The 27,724-nt window shown below is 45.8% G+C and overlaps 2 protein-coding genes and 1 long non-coding RNA gene across 12 annotated transcripts in view; 2 read left to right on the top strand and 1 right to left on the bottom strand.

The window, feature by feature from the left end:
• Positions 1 to 8,280, top strand: part of EIF2AK4 (eukaryotic translation initiation factor 2 alpha kinase 4) — a 139,843-nt gene extending 131,563 nt beyond the window's left edge. For 8 of the 10 annotated variants that reach the window (XM_035259867.3, XM_035259868.3, XM_078334393.1 and 5 more), the window contains 5 exons: positions 242 to 339; positions 2,324 to 2,392; positions 2,916 to 2,960; positions 7,050 to 7,168; positions 7,732 to 8,280. In XM_035259867.3, coding sequence (XP_035115758.3) covers positions 242 to 339; positions 2,324 to 2,392; positions 2,916 to 2,960; positions 7,050 to 7,168; positions 7,732 to 7,789 — 389 coding nt within the window. In that variant the 3' untranslated portion in view covers positions 7,790 to 8,280. Of the gene's footprint in view, positions 1 to 241; positions 340 to 2,323; positions 2,393 to 2,915; positions 2,961 to 7,049; positions 7,271 to 7,731 lie in introns of those variants that run through there. The other 2 variants (XR_013521044.1, XM_035259871.3) reach the window with 2 other exon arrangements.
• SRP14 (signal recognition particle 14) lies at positions 3,347 to 11,844 on the bottom strand. Its single transcript, XM_009005577.5, has 5 exons — positions 11,769 to 11,844; positions 11,549 to 11,621; positions 10,954 to 11,066; positions 9,742 to 9,774; positions 3,347 to 9,242 (listed from the first exon to the last, which is right to left on the bottom strand). Exons 1-5 carry the CDS (start codon positions 11,790 to 11,792, stop codon positions 9,003 to 9,005), a joined length of 483 nt encoding a protein of 160 aa, XP_009003825.2. The 5' UTR covers positions 11,793 to 11,844; the 3' UTR covers positions 3,347 to 9,002.
• A 129-nt stretch (positions 11,845 to 11,973) lies between these two features.
• The window catches only part of LOC144577354 (uncharacterized), a 29,509-nt gene continuing 13,758 nt past the window's right edge, over positions 11,974 to 27,724 (top strand). The window contains exons 1-2 of the long non-coding RNA XR_013521045.1: positions 11,974 to 12,127; positions 18,384 to 18,492. This is a non-coding gene — a long non-coding RNA (uncharacterized LOC144577354). The remainder of the gene's footprint in view (positions 12,128 to 18,383; positions 18,493 to 27,724) is intronic.

The following is a 27,724-nucleotide window of genomic DNA, read 5'->3' as shown; positions in this document are numbered from 1 at the left end:
CATGTTGCCTCTCAGCACCTTCCACCAACCCCTTCCTGAGGAGAGAAGCATCAAAACTACTGGGTGTTGGGGTTCTGGGCTTCTCATCTGTCAGGTGCAGATGGTTGCAGGGATAGAAAACAAAGCCCAGTCATGATCTAGCCTTAGAATCATGACAGGATGTCTCTGCCATCTCTCTGCAGGATGATGTAGAAAGTAGGACCAGATAAGGGCATACACTTTGAAACTCTCTTTGTCTCAGGTTTGTTTGAAATCCATGGAGCAGCAGTGGTTCCCATTGTGAGTGTGCTAGCCCCAGAGAAGCTGTCAGCCAGCACTAGGAGGCGGTATGAAACTCAGGTACACTGGGTCAGGGTTTCTTTGACTTTCTAATGTGAATTACAGAACAGAAAAAAACAGGAAAGGAAAATAAGAAACATGGAATTTCTTGGAAATATTTTTTGCAAGAAAGGGTTCTTCCAACTTCCCTAACTGGGTGGCTTCTGAAAGCATTATCAATACAAAGCATCTCTCTGGCTCTAGGATTTCCATCTGTCCAAGAGGGGCCATTGTGCACTGTGGGCACCTCGAAGCAGCTGTTGTCAGAGTGACTGCATCTAAATGAAAACTATCTAATCTGGCTCTAAAGGTAGTTGACGTTTGTTTGTGCTCTAAATGGCAAAGTAGAAGAGGCCAATGACAAGACTTAAGGCAGGTTTCTCATTCCATACGTGGTTTTGGCATCTGCTATATGCTGAATGGTGTGCTAAGGGCGGTGTAAAATGTAGAAGACATGAACATGGCCCCAGTCCTCAAATGAGTTTATAACTTAGAAGCATATGCGACCAGGCATGGTGGCTCACACCTGTAATCCCAGCACTTTGGGAGGCCGAGGCGGGCAGATCATGTGGTCAGGAGATCAAGACCATCCTGGCCAACATGGTGAAACCCTGTCTCTACTAAAATACAAAAAATTACCCAGGTGTGGTGGCACATGCCTGTAGTCCCAGCTATTCAGGAGGCTGAGGCAGGAGAATCGCTGGAACCCAGGAGGCAGAGATTGCAGTGAGCGAAGATCATGCCACTGTATTCCAGCCTGGGCGACAGAGCAAGAGTCCCTCTCAAAAAAAAAAAGCAGCATATGCATTATATAGAGAAAAATGTAAGAAAATAATTATAGGCTGGGTGCGGTGGCTTATGCCTAAAATCCCAGCACTTTGGGAGGCCGAGGAGGGCGGATCACAAGGTCAGGAGTTCGAGACCAGCCTGGCCAACATGGTGAAACTCCGTCTCTACTAAAAATAGGAAAATTAGCCAAACGTGGTGGTGTGCCAGTAATCCCAGTAACTCAGGAGGCTGAGGCTGGAGAATCACTTGAAGTGGGGAGGCAGAGATTGCAGTGAGCTGAGATCACACCATTACACTCCAGCCTGGGCAACAGAGCAAGACTTTGTCCCAAAATAAAATAACTAAAGTAGAACACTGAGTTAAATTTACTGAATATGAGTATTAGAGTATGCTGTGGACATATGCAAAAGAATGAGTGTTAAGAAAGAGCAATTTTAGAAATGTAATCAGACCAAAATACAAAGATCAGGTACTTTATTTTTGTAAGCTTATCTAGCTGTTTCTCAGGATTTGAGTGGAAGCCTATTTTTCCCATCTTCCTACTGCCTTCATCACCTACCAAGTTTCAGTTCTCATGCCATGTCCTCATTGCTGCCACCTCTCCCTTTTTCCCAATTTAGCATCATACTACCATCTATCTCTCTGCTTCTGCGTGCACCGTTTCACTGTACTGGGCCTTTATTAGGCATCACTTCAAAATTATAGAGATAACTGACAAGGATTATTAAACAAATGGTCAAGAGAGATTATAAAAATCTAATTTCCCCTGAGATCATATTATTAGACACCTCTTTCTGGGTGGATTAAGAGCAAATCTTTTTTTTTTTTTTTTTTTTTGAGACAGAGTCTCACTCTGTTGCCCAGCCTGGAGTACACTGGCAAGATAATGGCTCACCAATACCTTCCCAGTAGCTGGGATTATAGACACCTGCCACCACACCCTGCTAATTTTTTTATTTTCCGTAGAGACAGAGTTTGACATGTTGGCCAGGCTGGTCTCAAACCAACCTCAGTTGATCCCCCAGCGTCGGCCTCCCAAAGTGCTGGGATTACAGGTGTGAGCCACCGTGCTGAGCCAAGAGCAAACCTTTAGACACTATTTGGAATCCTTTGTAGGCTTTGGTGTGTTACCCTGTGATTGTATACTGGGATAGGAAATAATATGGCAAGAAAGATGGCTTGGTTTAACATGTTCTGAATTCTATTTTCTTATTAGGTACAAACTCGACTTCAGACCTCCCTTGCCAACTTACATCAGAAAAGCAGTGAAATCGAAATTCTGGCTGTAAGTGGCTTTAATATTTTGAAGATGGCTTCTGTCCATAGTGTCAAAGTGGTTGCCTCAGAGTTCAGAGCTTTTTGCTCAGTGTCAGCAGAATTTCTATGCAGGCCTTACTGTCACTGATGTGAACCACATGCAATCTAAAACTATTAAGAACTAGGGGGAGAACTGAAGGTTTTTTATTTCTCCTCTTTGTTCCTGATAGAGGAAGGAAAATGAAAACAAAAATCATTTTCCTACATATTTTAGGCCTCTGCCTTACTAAGTTTACACTGAATACATGTAGCAGTGTCAAACCTTTCAGTTGTGATGTAGAGGGACAAGGAGTACAGTTTACACTACTTATTAATTCTCCAGTGCTAAGATCTTATCACTGCACAGTTCATTAAGCCCTTTCATAACACAATAGCATCCCAGTCTCTGCCAATCCTATTCAAATTGCTGTATCCCACATGACACCATGGTCACAAGGCATGTGCTGCTGAGAGTTTCCTGAGAGATGATATACATTTCTGTGTATTCACAGGTGGATCTACCCAAAGAAACCATATTACAGTTTTTATCATTAGAGGTAAGCAATATGAACTCTTCTGCACTGTGGCCTTTAAAATCCCAAATCTTTGCTGTTACTTTGCCAAAGGAATACTGAAGATAGCATTCAGTTTTCTTAGTGATATTTTTCTGGCAATTGCAGGAATTTAGTAACATTTTTCCTTTTATGTAACATATATGTTCCTAAATCCCATGTTGAAGGACTCATACTTTTCTAGTGACTAAGTTTTTAAAGATACTTATTTCATTTAAAAAACAACAACCCACAGCCAGTATCATACTGAATGGGCACTTTGAATTGTGGCACTAGACAAGGATGCCCTCTCTCACCACTCCTATTCAACAGAGTATTGGAAGTTCCAGCCAGAGCAATCAGGCAAGAAAAAAGAAATAAAGGGTATTCAGTTAGGAAAGGAGGAAGTCAAATTGTCTTTATTTGCAGATGACATGATTGTATATATAAAAGACCCCATAGTCTCAGCCCCAAATCTCCTGAAACTGATAAGCAACTTCAGCAAAGTCTGAGGATACAAAATTAATGTACAAAAATCACAAGCATTCCTGTACACCAATAACATACTTAAAGAGAGCCAAATCAAGAATGAACTGCCATTCACAATTGCTACAAAGAGAATAAAATACCTAGGAATACAACTAACAAAGGATGTAAAGGACCTCTTCAGCGAGAACTACAAACCACTGCTCAAGGAAATAAGAGAGGACACAAACAGATGCAGAAACATTCCATGCTCATGGTTAGGAAGAATCAATATCGTGAAAATGGCCATACTGCCCAAAGTAATTTACAGACTCAATGCTATCCCCATCAAGCTACTGTTGTAACCGAGCGAGTGCAAAATCACCACTGAGACAAAGACTAGGCCAAATTAAGAGTCTTTATTGCCGGTGGCCATGGAGGACTCACGTCTCTCTAACCCACAGCCCCAAAAGTAGGGTGTCAAGACCATTTATGTCCATAAACCACCTCCTGGGCAGGGGTGAGGGTGAGGGGCTTTGGATATTCCAAGGGCCAGGGGACTTTGAACATTCAGATTGTTACTTAAGTGGTTCACAGAAGTCAAGATAAGCGTTAGTTTACACATTGTCTGGGTAGGATTGAAATTACAGACCTTACTTACTACAAGTTGCAGGGGTCACGATGGCGTGGGTTTGGACAGTTTGCCTGTCACATTAGGGTTACACAGAGCAGTTTCAATGGAAAGCTGAGGTATGGTTTAGGTATGCAGCTTATGGGGCAATTACTATGTCACACTACCAATGACCTTCTTCACAGAACTGGAAAAAACCACCTTAAACTTCATATGGAACCAAAAGAGAACCTGCATAGCCAAGTCAATTCTAAGCAAAAAGAACAAAGCTGGAGGCCTCACACTACCTGACTTCAAACGATACTACAAAGCCACAGTAATCAAAAGAGCATGGTACTGGCACCAAAACAAATACAGACCGATTGAACAGAACAGAGGCCTCGGAGGAAATGCCACATATCTACAACCATCTCATCTTTGACAAACCTGACAAAAACAAGCAATGGGGAAAGGATTCCCTATTTAATAAATGGTGTTGGGAAAACTGGCTAGCCATGTGCAGAAAGCAGAAACTGGACCCCTTCCTGACACCTTACACTAAAATTAACTCCAGACGGATTAAAAACTAAAACATAAGCCCTAACACCATAGAAACCCTAGAAGAAAATCTAGGCAAAATCATTCAGGACATAGGCATAGGCAAGGACTTCATGACCAAAACACCAAAAGCACTGACAACAAAAGCCAAAATAAACAAATGGGACCTAATAAAACTCCAGAGCTTCTGCACGGCAAAAGAAACAGTCATTGGAGTGAAGCAGCAACCAACAGAATGGGAAAAAAATTTTGCAATCTACCCATCTGACAAAGGGCTGATATCCGGAATCTACAAAGAAATTAAACAAATTCACAAGAAAAAAACAAGCCCATTCAAAAGTAGGCAAAGGATATGAACAGACACTTTACAAAAGAAGACATATATGAGGCCAACAAACATAGGAAAAAATGCTTATCATCACTGGTCATTAGAGAAATGCAAATCAAAACTACATTGAGATACCATCTCGTGACAGTTAGAATGGTGATCATTAAAAAATCTGGAGACAACAGATGCTGGAGAGGATGTAGAGAAATGGAAACTCTTTTACACTGTTGGTGGGAGTGTAAATTAGTTCAACCATTGTGGAAGACAGTGTGATGATTCCTCAAGGACCTAGAAATAGAAATTCCATTTGACCCAGCAATCCCATTACTGAGTATATATCCAAAGGATTATAAATCGTTCTATTATAAGGACACATGCACACGAATGCTCACTGCAGCACTGTTTACAACAGCAAAGACTTGGAACCAACCCAAATACCCATCAATGATAGACTGGACAGGGAAAATGTGGCACATATACACCATGGAATACCATGCAGCCATAAAAAACGATGAGTTCTTGCCCTTTGTAGGAACATGGATGAACCTGGAAACCATCATTCTCAGCAAACTGACACAATAACAGAAAATCAAACAGCACATGTTCTCACTCATAGGTGGGTGATGAACAATGAGAACACATGGACACAAGGAGGGGAGCATCTCACACTGGGGTCTGTGGGGGGACCCAGGGGAGGGACAGCAGGGGGATGGGGAGTTGCAGAGGGATAACATGGGGAGAAATACCCGTTATAGGTGATGGGGAGGAAGGCAGCAAACCACACTGCCACGTATGTACCTATGCAACAATCTTGCATGTTCTTCACATGTACCCCAAAACCTAAAATGCACTAAAATATATATTTAAAAAATTTTTTAAAACAACAATACATACTGCTTTTACTACATGTCAGGGTCTGGCAGGCCTTGTTGTAAGCATTTTACAGGTAGTAACTCAGTTACTCATAACCACCCCAGTATGTAGATACTGTTGTTATCCCCACTTTGCAGATAAATGAAATCAGAGTATGGAAGGAGAGAGGTTAAGAATCTTACCCACAGTCACCCAGCTAATAAGTAGTAGAACCAGTATTTGAGCCTAAGCAGACTAGCAGAATCTGTGTTCTTAATCACTATACTATACTGTCTCAAACAAACCTCGATTCCAGCTAGAAGCTCATTTGCAGGTTAGAACTATATTTTTAAAAATTCTTTTGTAAAAATTAGGTCCTTTATAAACATTTTTTACAAGTATATCCCTTTATCATCAAATAGCCTAAATAAGAATTTTAAAAATTGGAATGCTTATCTTTGCTATTAAGAATACTTAACTATACTCATAGCTATAGGTGACTTTTGCAATGTCCTATCAAAGTATACTTTTTTGTCTATCCAGAGTGTTTAGTCACAGATTAAATTAGATTAATAGTGAACTTGGCTATTTTATATATCATTTGTTGCTCTCTTACAAATAAGCATATACCACTATACTGGTAGTGTACTGATTTGTGATCCAATCAAATGAATATACTTCTGGCTGCTATCACCGTTGTACAAAAAGTAAAAAGGCCACACACAATGGCTCATGCCTGTAATCCCAGCACTCTGGGAGGCTGAGGCAGGTGGGTCACCTGAGGTCTGGAGTTTGAGACCAGCCTGGCAAACATGGTGAAATCCCATCTCTACCAAAAATACAAAAAAAATTAGCCAGGTGTGGTGGCGGACACCTGTAATCCCAGCTACTTGGGAGGCTGAGGCAGGAGAATTGCTTAAACCCAGTGGGCAGAGGTTGAAATAAGCTGAGATCACGCCATTGCGCTCCAGCCTGGGCAGCAAGAGAGAAACTGTCTCAAAAAAAAAAAAAAAAAAAACAAATGGTAGGCAGAAATAACTGGTATAAAGTGACATCAGCACACTAGGGCTGTAGCATTGTTAATCAGGCTCTAATTAGGGAGTCTTGTTTTTAAGAAAATTGGTGCTTCGAAGGAAGAACCCCAGCAGTCTCCTAACTGGTTCCACTATCTTCTGGTATACTTGAAGAGGGGAATGACACTGAAATTTCATTAGTGACCCAGAAAAAGCCAGCTGGTAAATCCTAGTGCCCTGTTGTTAAGTCTTACTTATTTTTTTCCTAGTGGGATGCTGATGAACAGGCATTTAACACAACTGTGAAGCAGCTGCTGTCACGTCTTCCAAAGCAAAGATACCTCAAATTAGTCTGTGATGAAATTTATAACATCAAAGTAGAAAAAAAGTAAGTTATCCCTTGGGCATAGCAAGTTTCACATTGTTAAAATTCAGGGAGGTGGTTTCAGAGTGACATTATTTTGTTGTCTTGTTGAGGCTTGACACCTAAGCTGTTGCTAACTGCAGTGGACAACCAGTAAGTCTTGCTTGGACAATCAGTCATGATCTTGTCAATAAGAAAACACAGGAGTCCTAGGAGTAGCTGTCTCAATTAGTTTTGTTCACCCAGGTAATTCACTTTCTAGAAGTCTGTTAAAATTAAAGAAAACAACCATGACTACTTTGCTCTGTGCCCTTATGTCAAAATGCCCATCATTCCTGTTATCATCCACTTAAAAAGCAACAAGGAAGCCTTTGAGGTGAATGGTTATCTCCTTATTAGGACCTTATACTACAGACCCCTGTCGGTCATACCTTGTTTAAAACCTATATAATTTTTTAGTAACTAGCCTTCTACCTTGTTTTTGCTTAAATAAAGCTCCTACAGATAAGTGTTCTAAAAATTTATTAGCTCTGTTCTCCACTCATTAAACTGAGTCTGTCCTTATAATCTTTTCCTTTCTTTTGCAGGGTGTCTGTGCTATTTCTGTATAGCTACAGAGATGACTACTACAGAATCTTATTTTAACCCTAAAGAACTGTTGTTGACCTCATTCAGACAGAGGCTTATACTGGAATAATGGAATGTTGTACATTCATCATCATTCAAAATTAAATTCTAAAACGATGCTGGGCACAGTGGTTTACACTTGTAATCCCAGCACTTTGGGATGCCAAGGCAGGAAGATCACTTGAAACCAGGAGTTCAAGACCAGCCTGAGCAAAAAAGCAAGACCCCCATCTCTACAAAAACTAAAAAACTTAGTTGGGCAAGGTGGCATACACCTGTAATCCTAGCTACTCCAAAGGCTGAGGTGGATAATCTGAGCCTCAGGAGGCTCAGGCTGCAATGGGCTGTGACTGCACCACTGCACTCCACAGCCTGGACAACAGAGCAAGACCCTGTCTCAAAAAAAAAAAAAAAAAAAAAAAAAAAAATTCTAAGAAGAGCTTTGTTAGTTTTTCATGTGTAATATATTATAAATTTATCTTTTGGGATATAATAAATGCTTTCATATACCTGCTGCTTTTTAATTGTAAATCTGTTAACACTAAAGGTTGTATGGAGCTGGAACGTAAGATAATAGCCTTCTCTTCCCTTGGCTGTTATGACTAAGCACATGAAAATATGCAAACTAAAGGGCTTAAAGAAACCAAAAATCACTATTTGGAACCTATATTCTTAATGACTTTGTAGTAAGTTTCTCCTATGGTAGTTAAAACTCTCATTTGACTATGAGTACTCATTCAAACTTGGTAAGGAACTATGATGATAAAATTGTACAACCAGGTAGGAAGCAACTCATGACTTTTTAGAGGTTTCAATTCCAATAACCTAGTATTATATAAAACTAAAGCCTATTCATTAATCACATCATTCTAGAAATAGTTATTGCCAGAACTATTAAAGTGGGGTGGGAAAAGGAAGAGAGAGAGTGCTGATAAACAGACATGTTTAATGATAGCTTGCTCTTCAGAGATGACTACAGAGACTTTTAATCTATAATCCAGGAGTATATAACCATGCAGCACAGACCAATTAACCAAATGTAAAATAAACTAGGTTCTTACTACAACTACCCTATAAACACTGCAACTGTTCTTTCCAAAAGGACCCTCATCTTATGTGAAAACACTTACTGTGGGGGAACCAGAAGCCTAGCTACGTGGCCAAAAGTAAAAACCAAAGGAAAAAATAGCAACTCAGTGGTTAATTGGTGAAAGCGAGAAATTTGTGTCCTTTACTGTGCTGCTGCTGCTGCTGCTGCTGTTGTTGCTGCTGCCGCTGCTGCTGCTGGCGGCGGTGCTGCTGCTGGTGGTGGTACTGCTGGTGCTGCTGGTGCTGGAGCTGGCGCTGGTGCTGCTGGAGCTGGCGCTGGTGCTGCTGGAGCTGCTGCTGCTGCTTTGGTCTTCTTAGTTTTGTTCTTTTTGTCCCTCTTCTTCAGCCCATCCATGTTAGCTCTCAGTAGGTTTGAATAAGCCTGAAAGACACAGAGCATACCTTAGTGGGAAGATGTGCAAACTGGTAGAACAGCTGCCCTATCTGCATAATGGATTTATAGTAGGCAAAAATCAGTAAGCCGACCTGATAAAGAATATAGCACTATGAGACATTTGTACTGAAAAATGGTATAAGGATAAAGTACTCTTCCACATTATAGCAGCTTCTGCAACACCCACAGAGAGTTGCACATATTTTTTACTTTTTTTCTTCAAGGTAAAGTTGCAGGCAACTTCTTGTTCAACTATACTATAGGTAGCGTATATCTACAGCCTAAGACAAAATCTAGCTTAAAAAAAACTAGAAAGGAAGATGGTATTAACATTGAAATTCACACCCTGACAGCTTTTTTACTTGAAACACACTGGTAAAACTTATCTCCAAAGAAGAGTGAACCTAAGTATCAATCTTCCCCAGTGTTCACTATCATGCTGACTCTTGTCCTGAGAAGGGAGACATAAGGAACACTCAAAACTCACCATCTGAAACTTATTCACTTCCTTGGAGCTCACCTGAAAAGGAAGGAAAAAAGAGATCACACCTATTATCCATATAAGCATCCTCTTCTCCACCCCAGATAGTATCTCAAAAGCCTCCCAAAGAGAACATCCTATCTTTAAAATACTTCTTCCCAACTTCAGGGCTCATAATACACAAATGGTTATTTTTCTACTCTACTTTCACCTGCCTAGAGAGCAAGCAAAGGAGCTCTGCATCTTTTTCAACGAGAACTGCACCAAGATGTGAAAGACAGTAGGCTCCTAAAAAAGCTTTGTTTCTCGCCCCTTGAAATTCCTCAGAGAGGTGGCACCGAGTTTTCTACCTGAGTTCTGAGAAATGTCAGAGGACTTCTCAGTATTTTGTGTACATTAACAAGATATATTTAAACTACTCCCTTCCAATCTTATTTTTAAACTACTTTCCATTAATTCAAGCATATTTAAGCACAGTGCAAGTTACCACAAAACAAATTCTACTTCTGAAGAAGACTCCTTAGATTTGTGTATTTCATGATAGCGAACTTTGTTATAAACCACATAAGCTTGTTTTACTGTAAAAATCCTCTCAAGATAACTTGTCAAGGGAGACCTATCAACTAAATATAGTCTACATTTTCATGTAATAAGTATCCTAAACTAATGTGATTAGAGAGCAAGTTTGGTTCTGCCACAGCAGAATAAAGCAGTATTCATACAATTCAGTCACTTGCTTTGCCTTATTCAATCTCCATTGAGAGGAAAGACTAAGGCTTTTGACTAAATGCATATTTTCTCAAGCGTCAAACCTAACATTTAGTTACATATTCACTATGTGAACCACAAAGATAAGAAAATAATAGCATACTTGGTACCAACAAACTTTATTGACAGCCCAGCACAGTAAGGGGCTAAGGAATCAAATATTTATGCCAACTGCTCCTTACAGTACTACAAGTAAGGACCAAAATGCTACTTTCATTTCCACAAAAATGTTAGCAGAACTAATGACTTTTTGATCTCTACTTTCTTCATTTTACTTTATTGTTGAAGTTTCTACTACTAAAGGATAGGAAGGTCCTGGTCTCAAAAATAGTCAAAGACCTACACAGGGCAAAGGGGAAAAATAATTAACAGCCTGGTTCAGAAACGCCCCGTCCTCTGTTAAGTTCAAGTCTTTACATTTCAAAAGATGGCCTTAGCAATCAAGCTCACCACAGTGCTGATCTTCTTTTTCCCATCGGTAGCTCTTAACAGACACTTGTTGTCTGCGGGCTCAAAGCCCTCCACAGTACCTTTCTTTGGAATGGGTTTGGTTCGACCATCATCTGCAGAAAAAATGCATCTTGGTGAACACGGCCGCCTACGAGGCTGAGCAGCAGACAAACAGCTAAAACAGAGGCGGCGGGCGGGACGTGATGACCTAATCCAGCCCGGCTGCTCTCGTTCTGCTCAACACCTCGTCTGCTATCACGGCCGGGCGAAACCCTGGAGAAACGATTATTTCCACTACCGAAACATGCAATACCGAAGCTTGTTAAATTCCACTCAAAGTGGCAGCGTTTGGGACCCCTGACAAAGAGCCCTGGCCGGCCTGGGGCCCATTGTTACCAGAAGCGACCTAGGTGGCTCAGTGCTGGGGGCCGCGCCAGCCACAATCCCTAGTATTTTCCAGGCCCGAAGCCCTGAATGTGCCCAGCACGGGGTGGCGGGGTAGGGGGAAGGCGGGGGTCCGCGGCAGACAGACGCCGGTGGCTCCCAGACACCGGAAACCCGGGGAGCATTGCCCGGCTCGCCTCGCGCGGCTTACACTTCTTCAAGGTGATATAAACGCTGCCCGACGTCCGGCACTTCTGGAAGAGTCTGGTCAGCTCCGTCAGGAACTGGAAAACAACAGGCCCAGCCCCGTTAGCCTTCCCCAAGTCCTCGCCCCGCCGCGTCAAGGCCCTGGTCCTCCCGCAGAAGGAAGCAGAGGCCTCAAGCAAAGCCTGAGCCGCCCCGTCCCTCGGCCGGCCAGGCCGGGCCCATACCTGCTCGCTCTCCAACAACACCATCGCGGCGACGCTGCCTCGACTCCCTCAGCTTAAGCCCCTAGCAGTAAGAGCCGGAAGCTCGGCCTAGGCTGGGCGGGACTTCCGCTACAAAGCTTCCAGTGTTTTCCATCAATCCCTTCTCTTCCACCAATCCCTGCCTCCACCCTCCCCCCACGCTCCCTCTGCCTCGCGCCGGCGCTCTGGGACGTCTGGGGGGCTAGTGACCCGGAGGCGTTGGGTTTGTCTTGGGCTGCCACAAGCCAGATACCGCCCCTCCCTAGCCAGTGTGAGGGAGTGAGAGCAAAAGAAAGCTTTTATAGCAGCTTATAATTTATATTCAGCTGTATCCTGGGCAGGTTACCTCACAATTCAGTGCCTCCGTTTCCTTATCCGTAAAGTGAGGGTAATATTATCATCTTCGCAGTGTGGTCGTGAAGCGTAAATGAAACTTAAGTACATCTAAGGCCTGCATTACATCTGGAAGCTTCTGGGTAAAATGTTTCTATGTCCTTCTAGAAGCTGCCTGCATTCCCTGGCTTGTGGTCCCTTCCTCAAGTCATTAAAACCTTTTGCCTCCACTGTCAGATCTCTTACTACTGAGTCTGATGCTCCTACCTCCGCCCTCTTATGAGAACCCTTGTTACATTGGGCTCACTTGAATAATCAGGATAATCTCTCCATGTGAAGGTCCTAAATGTATTCACATTTGCAAAGTCCGTTAAACATGTAATGTATTCACACATTCTATGTACTAGGACATAGACATCTCCGGGGGATCATCCAGCCTGCCACAGAAATTTTTGTAGAAGTCCAGATGCTAATGTGACTGCAATCAGATTAAACTTTGAAGACAGCCAACAGGACTCATGCAGGAGTAGATGTGAAAATTAAAAGGAAGAAAAAGAACAGCTGGGCGCAGTGGCTCATGCCTGTAGTTCCAACTACTTGTGAGGCTGAGGCTGGAGGATAGCTTGAGCCTGAGAGGTGCAGGGTGCAGTGAGCGGAGATTACACCACTGCGCTCTAGCCCGGCTGACAGAGTGAGACCCTGCCTCAAAGAGAAAGGAATCCGGGATGATTCAGGAGTGTTTTTATTTGAGTAACTGGGCAGATGGTGGTATCATTTAATAGCAAAGATGTGGGAAGTAAAAAGTTTTGATTTGATCATGCCATATCTGAGATGCCCATTACACATCCAAGTGGAACCACCAAGTGGATAGCTGAATGTGCAAGTTTGGAGCTCAATACAGAGGTAAAAGCTATAATTAAAAATTGGGAAGTCATCTTCGTACACCTCAGGATTAGCAAAGATTAGAAGAGTCTGGTGAAAACCCCTCCTGTAGGGCTACTAACATAAGACCACTCTGTGATGGCACCATATGCATAACCTCCAGTATGGGTGTCCAATCTTTTGGCTTCCCTGGGCCACAATGAAAAAAGAATTGTCCTGGCCACATGTAAAATACACTAACACTAATGATAGCTGATGAGATTAAAAAAAATTTTTTTTAAGGTCCATGCATAATTTTCGTGACATCTGCCAACACAGATAAGCAAAAATGTCCTCACATTCAAAGTACTGGACACTTGTGCAAGAGCCCTGGGCTTTGGTATCACTGCCTCAAAAGTCTAAGTCCTGGTTGAGAGCATCAGATTGACCCCTGCTAGGTCATATGCTTGAGCCCAGGTGCTGAGGGCAGGTGAAAGAGTGACCCTCTGACCTTTTCATTTAATAATTTATTTATTGCCTCTCACCAAAACCCACAATGGGGGGGTTGCAAACAGGTTCAAATCCTAGAGAAACAAAAGCCAACACAGGTTGGCTGCACAAGCTCATCAGCCTAGGGCAGAAAGGGGGGCAAAGGGTGCTAGATATTTGGAAGAAAATGTGAAATCAGAGAGTGAACCTATTTAATAATCTGTTGTTAAATTGCTAGGGAATATGAGGGCTCACTTGATATTCATGGTCATAAATTTAAATGAAACCAGTTATAGTGTTTGTGTGACCTAAGGGTTGGAGATGGTGACCATTGTGCTCCGAGCTACTGTCATTCACTGAACATTGAGCGATGTTCTCTGGAGCCATGGGGAGCAGGGGGCACCAGGATGAAGGAAATGGCCCCGCCCTTGAGGAGCACAGAGCGCGGAGGCCATGATTCATTTGGGGCCTCATCAGGATTAGCCCTCAGTGTGGACATATCTCACTGTTTGCCGTGGACTCATTCACAGCTCACTTCCACTTAAGAGTCAGCAGTCATGCATGCTGGCCACCCTGGGTGAAGTCTCAAGGCTATCCACAGCAGAATAAACCAGTCTAATAACAAATACTCAAGTCTGACATTTTAGCATCACACTTGAGCCAGTACAAGTCAACCACTGAGAGAATATTCTTTAGGGTTTTTCTGTGGGAAATGACTAACAACACCTATTCAGAAGTCAAAGTGATCTGGGTTCAGATCCTGCCTTTGCTACTTATTAGTTATGTGGCCTCAGGCAACCTCTCAAGGCCTAAGTCTCTTCACTAGCAAAATAACAATAGTAATGCTTACTTCACTGATGTTATGAAGACTTTCTAAAATACTATAAGTAAGACCCTTAGGCTTGCTCTAATATGGTAAATATAGATGTTTAAATTAATTTTTAAATTTTAAGTCATCAGTCACACTAGCCACATTTCAAGGATTCAGTAGCAACATGTGGCTTGGATAGTGCAGATGTAGAGCATTTCCATCATCACATTGATAACTCTGGGCCTAGCACATAGTAAATGCCCAATAAACAGTATAGTATCAAATAGGGTTATTATTTATAGACCACACACTTTCTATCATTTCAATATCACCACCCTAATTTCTGCCATTATCTTAATGCCACCTGTACTATTAGTTAATATTTTTCTTTGACTCATTTTATACTGAAGTGTATTTAATATTATCACCATAAGTGGAAAACCAGTATCATTTGCCATAAATACAAGGGACCATAAAAGGAAGTACTATGAAGTAAAATAATGTTGCTAAATCTAAAATTTTGAGATTAAAAAAGTTAATGAATAAAAGCAATGATAAAGTCCATTGATTTATAAGACTATATCTGCAAATAAATTCCTCAGTGAGAAAAATGGTATTGTATGTGATCAGTCAGGAAAAAAGGTAGCTCAGGGTACAATGAAATTGAGAGTTTATATCAATATAACAGGGTTAAATTTTGATGTCTTCCAGCACCCAAAATCCTAACTTGCAATTATGTGTGGTTAGGGTAACATATCATTAATCAAATAGTAATTTAAATGCATTACAGAGGTTAATGGCTTTTGGCCTTAGAACGAGCAGTATGTATGTGAGGCATGGAGCTGGGTCACTGTCTCTAAGTCATGCAGGCCACACACCTTCCTATTCCCTGTCCCTCAGTTTTTCCTCTCCCTTTCACAGTTCTAGGAGAACCAGGACATGAAAATGGTTCCCAAATCCCTTCCTACATCAGGGGGCTTTATCAAAGGCTAGGCAGCACCAAGATCAAAAGGAAGGCCTGGGCACAAAACACTGAACCAGCCTTGGCCACTTCCCCATGGGTGGGGATAATACAGAAAGACGGGCAGAGAAAAATAGCCCCTGCTCCTTAGGGATCTCCAAGTGGACTGAAGGGACCTGAATAAATATACTTGTTTGTACAACCTGAGATCATCTTTCCCAAAATACAGGGGTAATGTGTTTTTTCCTCAGACAGAGCACAGTTTAATTGATTAGGTTTTCATTAGAGTAGGTTTTGAATTAGGGACAAGCATCTTTTTAAGGTTAAGGTTAATTTACAGCTGCATTTACTCTCATGCAATTACACTTTGCAGTACCTGGAAAGTATAATGGTTAAAAACACAGTCACTAGTTCCTGGCTGGGGTTCCTAGCTGGGGTAGTCACTCAAGCCTGGCAAGTCAAGGTTGCAAGAAGGCATAGTCGTGCCACTGCACTCCAGCCAGAGCAACAGTGAGATGCTGTCTCAAAAAAATTTTCTTTGGTTTAACCTATTATTAATAAGGAAAAACAAATGTATGTTATAATCCATTCAAAGGAGAATCCAGTAAACATCAGGAATTCTAGAATGAATTTGTAAATGGAAGCAAAATTGGATTTTGCACAGTCCCTTCACTGAGCAGAAGAATTTGTGTGACCATCCATGACAAGAATTCTCTGCATTGCCATTGAGTCTCTACAAGTTACAGAGTTGCAAAATAGCTCAAAGGAAATGAAAGGCTAGACATCGGCTAATCCCAGAGGGGTGTGTTCTAAACAGTGTATCATTTGTCATTGGAAACATCCACTATTTTTTGTTTTGTTTTGTTTTTTAGTTTATCTTTTTCTTTAATATGTTTGTTTCCACTAATCTTTTTTGCATATTCCAAAATTACTTAAGTCTCTCTGTGCTTCAGTGTCCTCATCTGTAAAATGGGGAAGTCAGAAAAGTGCCTACCTCATGTCAAAGGGAGAAGTAAGTGAGCTCAGGTATGCATTATTACACTGCAGCCCCTTAGATGGGAGTTGGCTGTTCCCATGTCCTCCTTGTCAAGGTGGATTCATTCTACAGGAGCAGATTGCAACAAGACGCTGTACCTTACTGAGGACTGAGGTCTGAGGGGAACCGTACCTTGGGTTCTGAGCTGCTTCACGGTAGCTCCAGTGTGCTGATTTTTTTTTTTTTGAGACGGAGTTTCGCGCTTGTTACCCAGGCTGGAGTGCAATGGCGCGATCTCGGCTCACCGCAACCTCCACCTCCTGGGTTCAAGCAATTCTCCTGCCTCAGCCTCCTGAGTAGCTGGGATTACAGGCACGTGCCACCATGCCCAGATAATTTTTTTATTTTTAGTAGAGACGGGGTTTCACCATGTTGACCAGGATGGTCTTGATCTCTTGACCTCGTGATCCACCCGCCTCTGCCTCCCAAAGTGCTGGGATTACAGGTGTGAGCCACTGTGCCCAGCCCTGCTGATTTTTAAGGGTCAGTTCTGGATGAAGGAAGGAGGGTGTCATCTAAACACATCAAGGAATGGCATTGGGCAGGTCTGGCTTTACGATGTCAGAACCTAAGGCTGGGAGACCTATGTCAGCGGGAGGTGGTTAGCTCTGCTGGAGGCATCCTAGAGAAGGCCAGGGGGATCTGAGAGTGTGTCCTGGAAGCCTGGGTGCCTGGAGAGAGAAACCACCCTGAAGCCACACCAACATACTCCCTGGACTCAGTCCACACCGACACTGGCAGTTACCAATTCCTTTATTCTTTTCTGCAGTCAGTTGGTCAACAAGTGTTCATTGTGTCTGCTCAGCCAATGCAGGGCTCCAGGAACTCTCTCCATCCCCACCCCAGGATGAAGTCCTGGATTTAAATCCCAAGCCCAGTGCCCTAGAGAGATAGCACAGGAGCCCTGGCAGCAGGTGCACCTTGCTCCCGCACTTGCTGAGACCCTGCAAGAGGTACCTGCCTGTGCCTTATCCTCCACAGGGAACCTGCCCCAGAGGGTTGTTGTTGGGTTTCAAGGACATCATCCATGTAAAGGGCTTATAGTCAACACCCAGTTGATGTAGTGTTAAAAGTTTTTTCACTGTTACATTCAGGACTTAGGCTAGATTGCTAATGTCACTTCTACTTCCCAAATTCTGAGAACTGCTGCTTTTCTCCCCCTATTCCCTTCTGAAGGCCCTAGGGAAGTTTCCAGAGCCCATGAGTGTCAGTGATTAACATTGGCCTCCCCCTTGCTCATTGCAAGGAAGCAGACAACTGCCACCATGCCCAACCTCCAGGCGCCGTCACAGAGGTGAGGAGTGGCCCCAATCGACCTGCCTGCAGCACGTCTCTGGCCAGCAGGGGACGCCCTGGCCTCACCAGACAAGCACAGCCATAGGCAGCAGCCTCAGACGCTCCCAGATCTTGCCCTATCATTTATCTTAGATCAACCATAAGAATACTCAAGATCGTGGTCATCATTTTTCAGAAGTACTTCTGTGAATGCTAGAACTTTCCATGTTACAGGAAGATTATGATTCATCCATTCACTGAGCAAGTGCTGGGCACTGTTGTGGGTGCAAGAAGCTGACCAAATTCTCCACTAGAGAAGAGACTATTTTTTTCTCAGATAATAGCTTGCTCATATTTGTTGAGAAGTTACTAAGTGCCAGGTTCATTTCCAGGTGCTTACATATATTCCCTTTTGAGTCCCCAATAGTCCTGTGAGGTGAGCATTGTTTTATGCCTATCTTTGGGCTGGAAATACTGAGGAGGTGAAATGACTGTCTGGGGTCATATCACTAGTAACAGGTAGAGTGGAGATTTGTACCCCTGCTGACCCACCTCAGTTCTCTGCACAGAGGAGGCTGCCACCTCTGTGCAGAGAAGAACTTGCAAATAATTGCAGTTCACAGGCAGCTCAGGAGTGTGGAGCAGGGACTTTCAGCTGTTTAAAGAGGTGGCAAGAAGTCAGGGAAGGCAGAAAAGAGGCCTGCTCTAGGCAGAGCGGAATGAGCTGGGACTCCCTCTCCACTCCTCTTCTTTTCCTCCCTCCCAAGCCCCTGTCTCCCTCTCACCTCCCATGCAAAATCCTGTCTCCTTCGTCTTGTCTTTGGATTCAAGGCCCAACTTGGCATTTCTTGGTTGTGTCTCTGAAGGAAAGTCATCCTAATCTCTATAGGCCTCCATTTATTCAGCTGTAAAATGGGAGTATATTCCTCACATTGCTGTGGTGAGTAAAATGTGACAATGTGAATATAAATACCTTATAAGTGAGAAAGCATGCCAGAAAAGCTAGGTTTCATTGTTCTTTTCCTCTTCTTTTCAAGTATAAATATTCAGTCCTGCAAAACACCCTTCCTCCACCCCCACCAAAATCCCAGTCTCTTACTAAGCTCAGCTAGCTGTGTGGAGGCAACCTAGCTGGTAGCTGAATCACACTAACATGTTCAGAACAAATGGTGAGTATGTCACACGCACTCCATTTGTGGAGGAAACCTAGGTGATGTTAAACTAAGAAAAGACTCTAATGGTTGGATTTCTAGTGTACGGGCTTTGGAGAGATACAAAGGAATTGCCAGTACCCTCTAGGCTGCACCCCATGGGCAGCCGCTGGCCCCACATGCCTGCACGCCATCCTTGTTCAGAATCAGGTAGCGGCACTCATGAAGCATGTGTGATCTTTAACAGGTTCTCCCCTTCTCATCTAGGATTTCCTTCCTGGATGAGCCTCAAGAAGGGGGCCGGCATACTTCATATTGTATGAGGGGAAACTGAGGCCAGGAAAGGCAAGCATAGTTATTGCTCAAGCATTCCCAGCCAGTCTGGAGGTCTGGGGTGCGAACACCTCTTCTTGCCTTCCTCCTCCCCCAACTTTCATGGTTTTAGTGGGTGGGAGGAGGGGCTCCCTTATTCATGATGATTAGGGGTCCCAAATTTAAAGTTTCCTGTCTAGAAGTCTAGGACAGGAAATTATATACCCAGAGTTCTGCACAGATTACCCAGGTGTCTCAACTCCCTAAAGCAACAGATGCTGTTCATGTCTCGGCCTCTGTGTCATCATTCATCCTTGATTGTTCAGGAAAGTCCACTCCACCTCTCTGACAGACCAACAGATGCAGATTTATACAGGGAATCCTAGACAGACACAATGAACAAACTCCCGTCTGATCAGAGCCAAGTCCCGGTAATAACATCAATGAATCATCAACTTCAGTGCATCACAATATTGAGCTGCAAGAGGACTCCAAGACCTTTTAGTCCAACCCTTTACCTTCTAGTTATTCACAAGTGAATAGAAACCGAGTGAGGTCCAAAGAGGGAAACTGACTTGACCAAGATCACAAAGCTTGATAATGATGAGATCGGAAGCCCTGGGCCCTGAGCCCCAGGCCCATGCACTTTCCACCACCCTTCACACCCCTTTGCCTGCCACCACCTGCCAGGCACAGAGAGCGTGAGGGAGAGCATAGGCCCCTCATGACTTAGCCAAGGGCAGCTCGGTGTCTCGGTGTCTCTGTGCAGGTGGACTCCGTATGTCAGCCTCAGCGCTCCCTTGGGGAGGGAAAGACCTGGGGCCGTCCTCACACCCCAGGCGCCAGGCCATGGAGCTATAGGAGGCAGCTTCCTGCTTGGCCCTTATCCAAGGCCATTTCACAATGGGGGGAAGAGTGCTGAGCTGAGAGTCCCGGGTTGCTGCTTGCTCCACCCCCACTCCAGCCCCTTTCAGACCCCCCTGGGAGAATGAGCCAGGCCCTGACTGAGGCTTGGGGAGAAGAGAGCCACAAGAATGGAGACAGGCTGAACCGCCCCTATTGGGAGTGTTCTGTGAGCCGTGTCCCTGGAGCTGGATGAGGGCACCACCTTACAGGTCACCACTGCTCTCCCCCTTCCCTTGCCGTCCACCTGCAAGCATTCATGCTGGGGAAGTCCCTTCTAGAACAGGAGCAGTTGGTTCCAGTCAGCCCACAGCACTCTCATGATTAATCAGAGGGGAACCTGGAGGCAAGGAGGCCCATAGCTTAGCGGGGGGCAAGGCCTGGGTCACCTCCTGCGGTGAGGCAATGTGACTACCAGGGAGAGGAGCCCACGTTTCTCCTCCCAACATGCTCCAAGTTCTGGGGTGAACTGTGGCACAGCAGACAGGAACCAAGAGAGAGACACTGAGACGGGACATTCAGCCAGGATTTACTGGGCCCTTATGGATAGGGTCTGCTATGAGCTCAGCTCTGTACGGGATCTTATTTGAAGTAGGAGGCAGTGGTTAAGGACCCAAATCATCCTGTCTTCAAGTCTTGAGGAGGAGACAAAACAAACCTAGGTGAAAAGTCAAACCACAGGACAAGGCAGTGTGAAGTGAGGGCCCATACTCTCACGCTGGACGGTCCAGCATGGCCAGTGGAGCGGGGGTGGCGGAGGGAGTCACTGTGGACAGAGCTTAGGGGAAGAGATAGAACCAAAAATAGTGGGGAGAACTTGACTTTGCAGACGGAATGGGAAAGATCTTCCAGACAGGGAAAGGAAGACAAGACAGAAATGAACCCGCATACGTGAGGACAGGACCCTGTTTGCACAGAGGGTAGTAAACCACGAGACTGGAAATGTGCCTGGCCACGGGCACTTCCTCACACTGAGCTCTTGCTGCTTGAACACAGCCTTCCTTGGTATCTGTGGAAGTTGCTGACCTACTGAGGCAGGACACCACACGGAGAACTAGGCAGGGGCGTGGAGGTGCCAGAGAGCTCAGCTCCTTGGTGGAGGAGTCCTCTGACAACAGGAAGCAGCTGCAGCAGGCTCAAGGGCTGTACTGGTATCTGCCACTCTCCCCCACCCTGGCTGCACCCTGCAGAACAAACTGTTCTTCAAGAAGCTCTGGGGACAGAGGGCCCACACCTGCTCCCAGGATGGGGTGGAGAAACCCCCATCAGCCAGGCTGGGAGCCCAGCAGAGACATCACACAGCTCAGCAGCCCTCCTTGCCCCCTGGCCTCTTGCCTCCTCCTACCCCAGACCAGGCTGCAGTTGACTATGGCAATACAACACAAAACAAGAGCTTTATATTGTTACTATTATTACTTTATAGAGATTGGGGTCTCACTGTGTTGCCCAGGCTGGTCTCAAACTCATGGCCTCAAGTGACCCTCCTGTCCCAGCTTCCCAAAGTCCCAGATTACAGACTTGAGCCACATTACCAGCCAAGAGCTTTGGAGAGGGAAATGAGAACCAAATCTTCATAAATACCTCATCCTGGAACTTCCAACGTCTCCAAAAATAGTACCTAAACTCCAGGCCCCAAACTCTAAACTGAGTGGGGATGTTATGTGGTTATGGCTTCACAGAAACAGCACAGCAGTGGCAGCCACGGTGCTGAGTTCTAGTCTGAATTCTACCACTCATTGGCATGTGACCTTGGACAAGTCACTTTTCGCTGGACTTGAGTTTCTTCCTCTGTAACTTGGGGAGTTAGGACTGAGCTATAAGGTCCCTTCCCATTTTAAATGTGACACTCCGATGCTCGCAGGTAACTTTGGGATTGCTATAGTGCCTGGGGGCCAGTACAGCTGGGACATAAATTAGATGAGAATCTAATTGAGGGAAAGATAAAATGGAATTGTATTCTATTCAGAACCTGAAATAGGTGGGATTTTCTTTCCCCCAGATCCTCATGATAAAGAGCTTTGGTGAAAAATCTTGGGAGATTTGGACTGAGAATATCTTAAGAAGAGATAATTTCAAAGAGGATTCCCCAACACTTGGTGGGGAAGAGCAAGAATTCTTCCAGATTCCTTGACGAGCAGAACATGGGGGGTGGGGCGCAGTAATACCAGGAAAGACACATCCCACCTTCCCAACCCTCTTCCACTTAAGCTGCTCCTTAAAAATTCCTGTAACTGGGGTCCAGGCCATTCATTCCAGTTACAGCTAAAACTTGACAGGGCTGTTTAAATTTCCATGAGGGTATAAATGGCTAATATTCTCTCCTGAGACCCAGGAGATGCTGAGAGAGGCCTTTAGAGGAGGTGGGGCTGGAAGAAGGAGTGAAGGTGGAGACCCTAAGATCATACAGGAGCCATGCTTTTTCCAAAGCCAGATCTAGGCCTAGCAGCTCAGAGCAGTTCCCCATGAGCAGTGATGTGGGAGATGGCCCTGAGCTTCCTAAGCGCTTCTGGGTCACTTTCTGAAATCTCTCACATTGGCCTCCCTGGGAGGAGGAGCCCAGTGTAGCTCCCACCTGTCTACTGCCTGCTTGTCTTCCAGGGTGTTGGGGGGATGGGTAACATGGCTGGCTCTCTGTCCCCACCAGATTACCCAAATAGACTCAGTCAGAGCTGTTTCAGGAGCCACAAACCTAGGCTTTTGGAGGCAGCTTCAGGGAAAGGTAGAGTGTGTGAGGTGGAAGGTGGGTGAGAAAGCGTGGGAGAGGGAACGCACTGTTGTCTACTGGCCCTTTGCCAAATGTTGGCGAACTGCAAATGGAGAGAGGAATAACAAGGCCAGACTATGGCCATGTTCGGTGATTTGCAACTGCAGCCCACAACGAGGCAGACCTGGGCTTGGCATGGTCTGGCTCCTGCCTGTGCTGTGTAGTGTGTGTGTGCGTGTGTGGTTTGTGGTGTGTGTGTGGTATATGTGTGTGTGTATGTGTGTGTATGTGTGGTGTGTGGTATGTGTGTGGTGTGTGCATGATGTGGTGTGTGTGGTGTGTATGTGTGTGTGTAGGTGTATGTGTGTGGTGTGCGATGTGTGTGTGGTGTGTGTGTGGTCTGTGGGGGGTGGGGGTTGTGGGTGTGTGGGGTGTGTGTGGGGTGTGGGGTGTGGAGTGTGTGTGATGTGGTGTGTGATGTGTGTGGGGGAGATGTGGAGTGTCAGGGTGTGTGTGTGGGTGTTTGTGTGAGGTGTGTGGGGGTGTTTGTGTGATGTGGTGTGTGAGGGGTATGAGGTATGTGCAGTGTGTGTGTGGTGTGTGATGTGTGTGTGGGGTGTCAGGGTGTGTGTGTGGTGTGGGTGTGGGGTGTGTATGGTGTATGTATGGTACGTGGGTGTGTGGGGAGGTTGTGGGGAGTGTGTGTGTGGTATGTGTGGGGATATATGTGCATGGTGTATGTATGTAGTGTATGTGGTATGTCTGTGGTGTGTGTGTGTGTGGCATGGCATGGGAGGGTGGCGTGTGGTGTGTATTTCAGGGTGTGTGTGTGTGCATGGTGTGGGGGGTTGTATAGGTGTGGTGTGTAGTGGGGGGTGGGTGTGGGGGGAGTGTGTGGCGTGTGTGTGGTGTGTGTGTGCATGTGTGGTGTGTGTGGGGTATATGTATGTGTGTGTGTGTGGTATATGTATGTGGGGGGGTATATGTATGTGTGTGTGGTATATGTGTGTGGTGTGTGTGTGGTATATGTATGTGTGTGGTGTGTGTGTGGTATATGTATGTGTGTGTGTGGTGTGTGTGTGGTATATGTGTGTGTAGTGTGTGTATGATATATGTATGTGTGTGGTGTGTGTGGTATATGTATGTGTGTGTGGTGTGTGTGTGTGTGTGTGGTATATGTATATGTGGAGGGGGTGGGTGTGGGGGTGGGTGTGGGGGTGGGCAGGTGGGTGGGTGTGTGTGGCGTGTCTGTAGGGACGGGTGTTGGTCTGGATGAGCACTGGCAATCACAGTAGAGAAGATGCCAAAACTGTGTATTTACTGTCAGAGCCAATGGTGCTGGAAACTGTGGAGCCAGTACCCCCAAAACCCGGCCCATCCCAAGACACTGCTTCTCACAGCCAACAGAGGAAGGAGGGAGGAGGAGAGCCTGAAGCGGAGCCTTCCTCTTGGAGGAGTGCTCGCCAGGCCAGCAGCCTTCCTCACTTCAATGCAGCCTTCCCCTTCTAGCCACCGCTGAGCATTCAGTCAGCAACTCCTTTGTCCAGGGCAAGCCTCCCCAGGTCTCCCTCTTCAAAAGCGGATGCTACCTAGTGGGAGGTGCAGAGTTATACAAGAAAGGGCTACGGGACAGCATCACTAGTACCAAGCTGTGAAAGAGGTGGACTTTGAAAGGAATAAAGAATTTAGAAAAACAAACTAGTGGACTAGTCAACGCAGGGAGCAGAGAGACATTTCGGGCAGGAGAAGGGGAGAGCATCTTAGGGAAGAGGCTCTTTGGTTGCATGTTCTGACAACTAGTCTCTCACACCTACAGGGCATCCTGCAATGGGATTCAGTGTCAATTCTGACACTAACTACCGCAGTTAGTGCCTATGATATTGTGAAACAGGTATTAGATCTTCATTCCTGACAACTCCTAAAAGCCTTGGACTCTCCCAAGGGATAAGCGTCTTTTTGCATGCTAAGCCCCTAGGCAGCTTCAGGATGGGAGCTGGTCACCAGAAGGACTGAGACAAGGTGAGAGGATGGGAATTTCAGCCCCACCCTTCAACCTCCAGGGAGAGGAAAGGAGCTGAAGTTTAAGTTGATCACCACCGGCCAATGGTTTAGTTAGTCAATCATGCTTATGTAATGACGCCTCCATAAAAACCCAAAAGGGCACGGTTCAGAGGATTTCTTGATAGCTGAACACGTGGGGATTCCTGGAGGGTAGAGCACCACTGAGGGTGAAGAAGCTCCACCCCTCCTCCAGAGCTCACCCTATGCATCTGTTCATGTATACCTTGTGGAATGTCCTTATAATAAGCCAACACATGTAAGTAAGTGTGCCCCTGAGTTCTGTGAGCTCCAATGAACCCCAATTAGCTGGTCAGACAGAGCACGGGCAAAACAACCCAGGGCTTGTGCTTGGCTTCAGGAGTGAGGAGAGGGGACTGAGCTCTTGACCTGTGTGGCCTGACACTATCGCCAGGTAGAGAGAGTCAGAATTAAACTGGAGGATGCCCCGCTGTGGTAGAAATGGCAGCTTGCTTGGCGGATGGGGAGGCCCTTGCCCCGCACCTGATGTCAGCAACGTGTTGAGAGAGTATAGTAGGAAAAACCAAGTTTGTTTTCTACAATGTCTGACTCCACAAGTTAAATGTCCAAGTCCCCAAGACTACCCTTGCTTCAGAATTCGGACGAACGCGGAGTCCACAGGCTACTGGCACTTCTGCCTGATTTGACTACAAATTTGGGTTCTCACCACCCAAACTGAGGGTTCAGCAGTTTGCTAGAATGACTCACAGAACTCTCTGAGCATGCTATACTTACAATTAGTTCTATTTTCATATAGACTCAGAACAGTCAAAGGGAAGAGCTATGCAGGGCAAGGTGTTGGGGGCTGTGCAGAGCTTCCACGCCCCCTCCTCGTCGAACACGGCCTGTCCCCCTCCCAGCACATCCATGTGTTCACCAACCAGGAAGCTCCTCTCAGGTTCAAGCTTTTACATGGGGCTTTACTCCACAGGCACCATCAATTAAATCATTAACCACTGAGGAACTCAATCTCTAGTCCCTCCTTCTCTCCCCAAAGGGTGGCGGTGTGGTGGGGATGGGAGTGGGAACAAAATTTCCACTCCGATCACATGCTTGGTCTTTCTGGCATGGCCAGTCTCTCCCTTAAGACTAAGGGCCACCTTATCATAAGCTCAGGTCTGATGGAAATGCTCATTACAAATGACAAAAGGTGCTCCTGTCACTCAGGAGATCCCAAGGGTTTTTGAAGCTCTGAACCAGGAAAAGGGGACAAAGACTGAATGGGCTTTTTAAAAAAATCATACCACAGATTATCATGGGCAGTTCCTGTAGGGAAAGGAATGGGGAGCTGAGGATGGAAAGGCAGGGTGGGGCAGATGTACAAGGTCAGAAGTTAATGAGTTAATGAGTATGGGGAGGAGAAATCACCTCCTCCCTTCTGAGGAAGGGGAGGCAGAGGAGAAGCAGTAGATACCACTCCCTCACTTGAGTGTCTTGGCAGAATCTTTCACTCTTTCACTATGTTTGGTTTTCCCCCAGATAGTTCGTCTGGGAGGAGGCATCCTTCAGTCTCAGCTTTGGCACCAAGGTCCCCACAAGTCAGGTCTGGGTTCCCTCAATTCAGCCTCCTGACATTTCCCACAGTTCAAATACTACCTCCTTCTAGAAGTCTTCCCTGATTACCCAAGTGGGAAATGACCCTGCCCTGAATTCTGAAAGCCCTTTGAAACAGTCTCCTGCTGCCCCATGGGGACTTCAAGACAACTTACTGGGGCTCATTCCCAGCTCCCAGTGTGGTCCTGAGCGCTTTGCCTTCCCCTTTTCTGCTTCATTCCAACAGCCAGCACTGTGTGCTTGGGAGAACATTTGTGAGTTCTGCAGACATTCTCCATCATCAGCGGCCCCTCCTCTGCCCCTGGCGAACTTGGTGCCTCCCCTTGCAGAGTCCTGTCTCTGAATAGAGTGTGAATATCTGCCCTGACAGCCTGTGAGCTCCTCCAGGGAAAGAATGTGTGTCTACCTTCCAAGCCTGGCAAGCAGTGGGTGCCCATGTGTTCAGAGTGAACTCAGGCACTTTCTCCTAGACAGCATCACCTTTCTCACATTTAGGGAAAATCAAGAGTAAGAGAATGAGTTACTTATTCTGGTAGAAGGATGGGAATAGTGAGAAGAAAGTTGGGGGTTGGGGCAGGACTCACACAAGGGCAAGGCTGGCCTCTTCCCGCAGGGCTGGGGGCCTCCTGGGCCTCTTGCCAGGACACTGTTCTGGATGGGTGCTCCACTAGGAGGCAGGTAACTGGCGGGATGAGAGGTCAGATCAACCTGGACCTGTGGCAGACGGGCACATGGGCAGCATGAGCATCCCACTAGCGTCTGGGGACAGCATGGCAGAAAGGAGCCAAGCCATTCTGGTAACCTGTGAAGGCTTTCCCCTTGAATGGCCTCCAGCCCCTTTGACAACCCCAAGAGCAGTGTCGGAGCCTCAGTGAGCTGGGGTTTACTCACTCACATTCACGGTTACCACCCAGAGGCCCAGGCAGAGAGGGAAGGAACTGCCTGCTCAGCAGCCAGCCCCCACGGAGGCTGGCCTGGTGCTTCTCTTGGCAGCACTCTGAGGGTCCTCAGTGGGGTGAGTGGCACAGCCCAAGGATGAGGCTCCCTTCTGCCTCCCCCAGGCAGGTCCCATGACTAGAAGGAAATTGCTCCAGAGAGTGGCAACTAGACATGAAGTGGGACACGGCGCCCAGGGTTTCTCAGTGGCCTCTGAAGCCGCCCAGAGTCAGTGAGAGTATCTTGGCCTCTCTGTGTGAGCTTCAGGGCCTCCGAGTCAGGAGTTTGTCTCCGGGATCCCTGGATCACAAGCCCTGTGACTCTTCCATGGCTGCTCCCCACCCCACACTCCTGCTGAGCACACTACCCCGCTTCCTGGCGGAGCCACCATTTGGGAATGGATGGGATGGAGAAGGCCTGCTCCCAAGAAACAGTTAATCCCCTTCCCTTCCCCCAGGCCCCTTGCACCTGCAGGCTGCGGTGTGTGGTTTCCCACAGCTGCAGCTGGCTCCGCAGAGCCCCTCCCTTCAGGG

This window comes from Callithrix jacchus, chromosome 8 (genome assembly GCF_049354715.1).
Source record: "Callithrix jacchus isolate 240 chromosome 8, calJac240_pri, whole genome shotgun sequence".
Lineage (NCBI taxonomy): Eukaryota > Metazoa > Chordata > Mammalia > Primates > Cebidae > Callithrix > Callithrix jacchus.
Note: the sequence above shows the minus strand (reverse complement) of the source record. Positions and strands in the feature narration are given on the sequence as shown.

What these genes read in the sequence shown, in the direction of transcription:
- SRP14 (XM_009005577.5), bottom strand. Translation starts at nt 11,792, where the DNA reads ATGGTGTTGTTGGAGAGCGAGCAG. An exon ending in TTATATCACCTTGAAGAAGT is followed by an intron (nt 11,067 to 11,548) that starts GTAAGCCGCGCG and finishes TTTTTTCTGCAG; the next exon opens with ATGATGGTCGAACCAAACCC. An exon ending in AAGTGAATAAGTTTCAGATG is followed by an intron (nt 9,243 to 9,741) that starts GTGAGTTTTGAG and finishes TGTGTCTTTCAG; the next exon opens with GCTTATTCAAACCTACTGAG.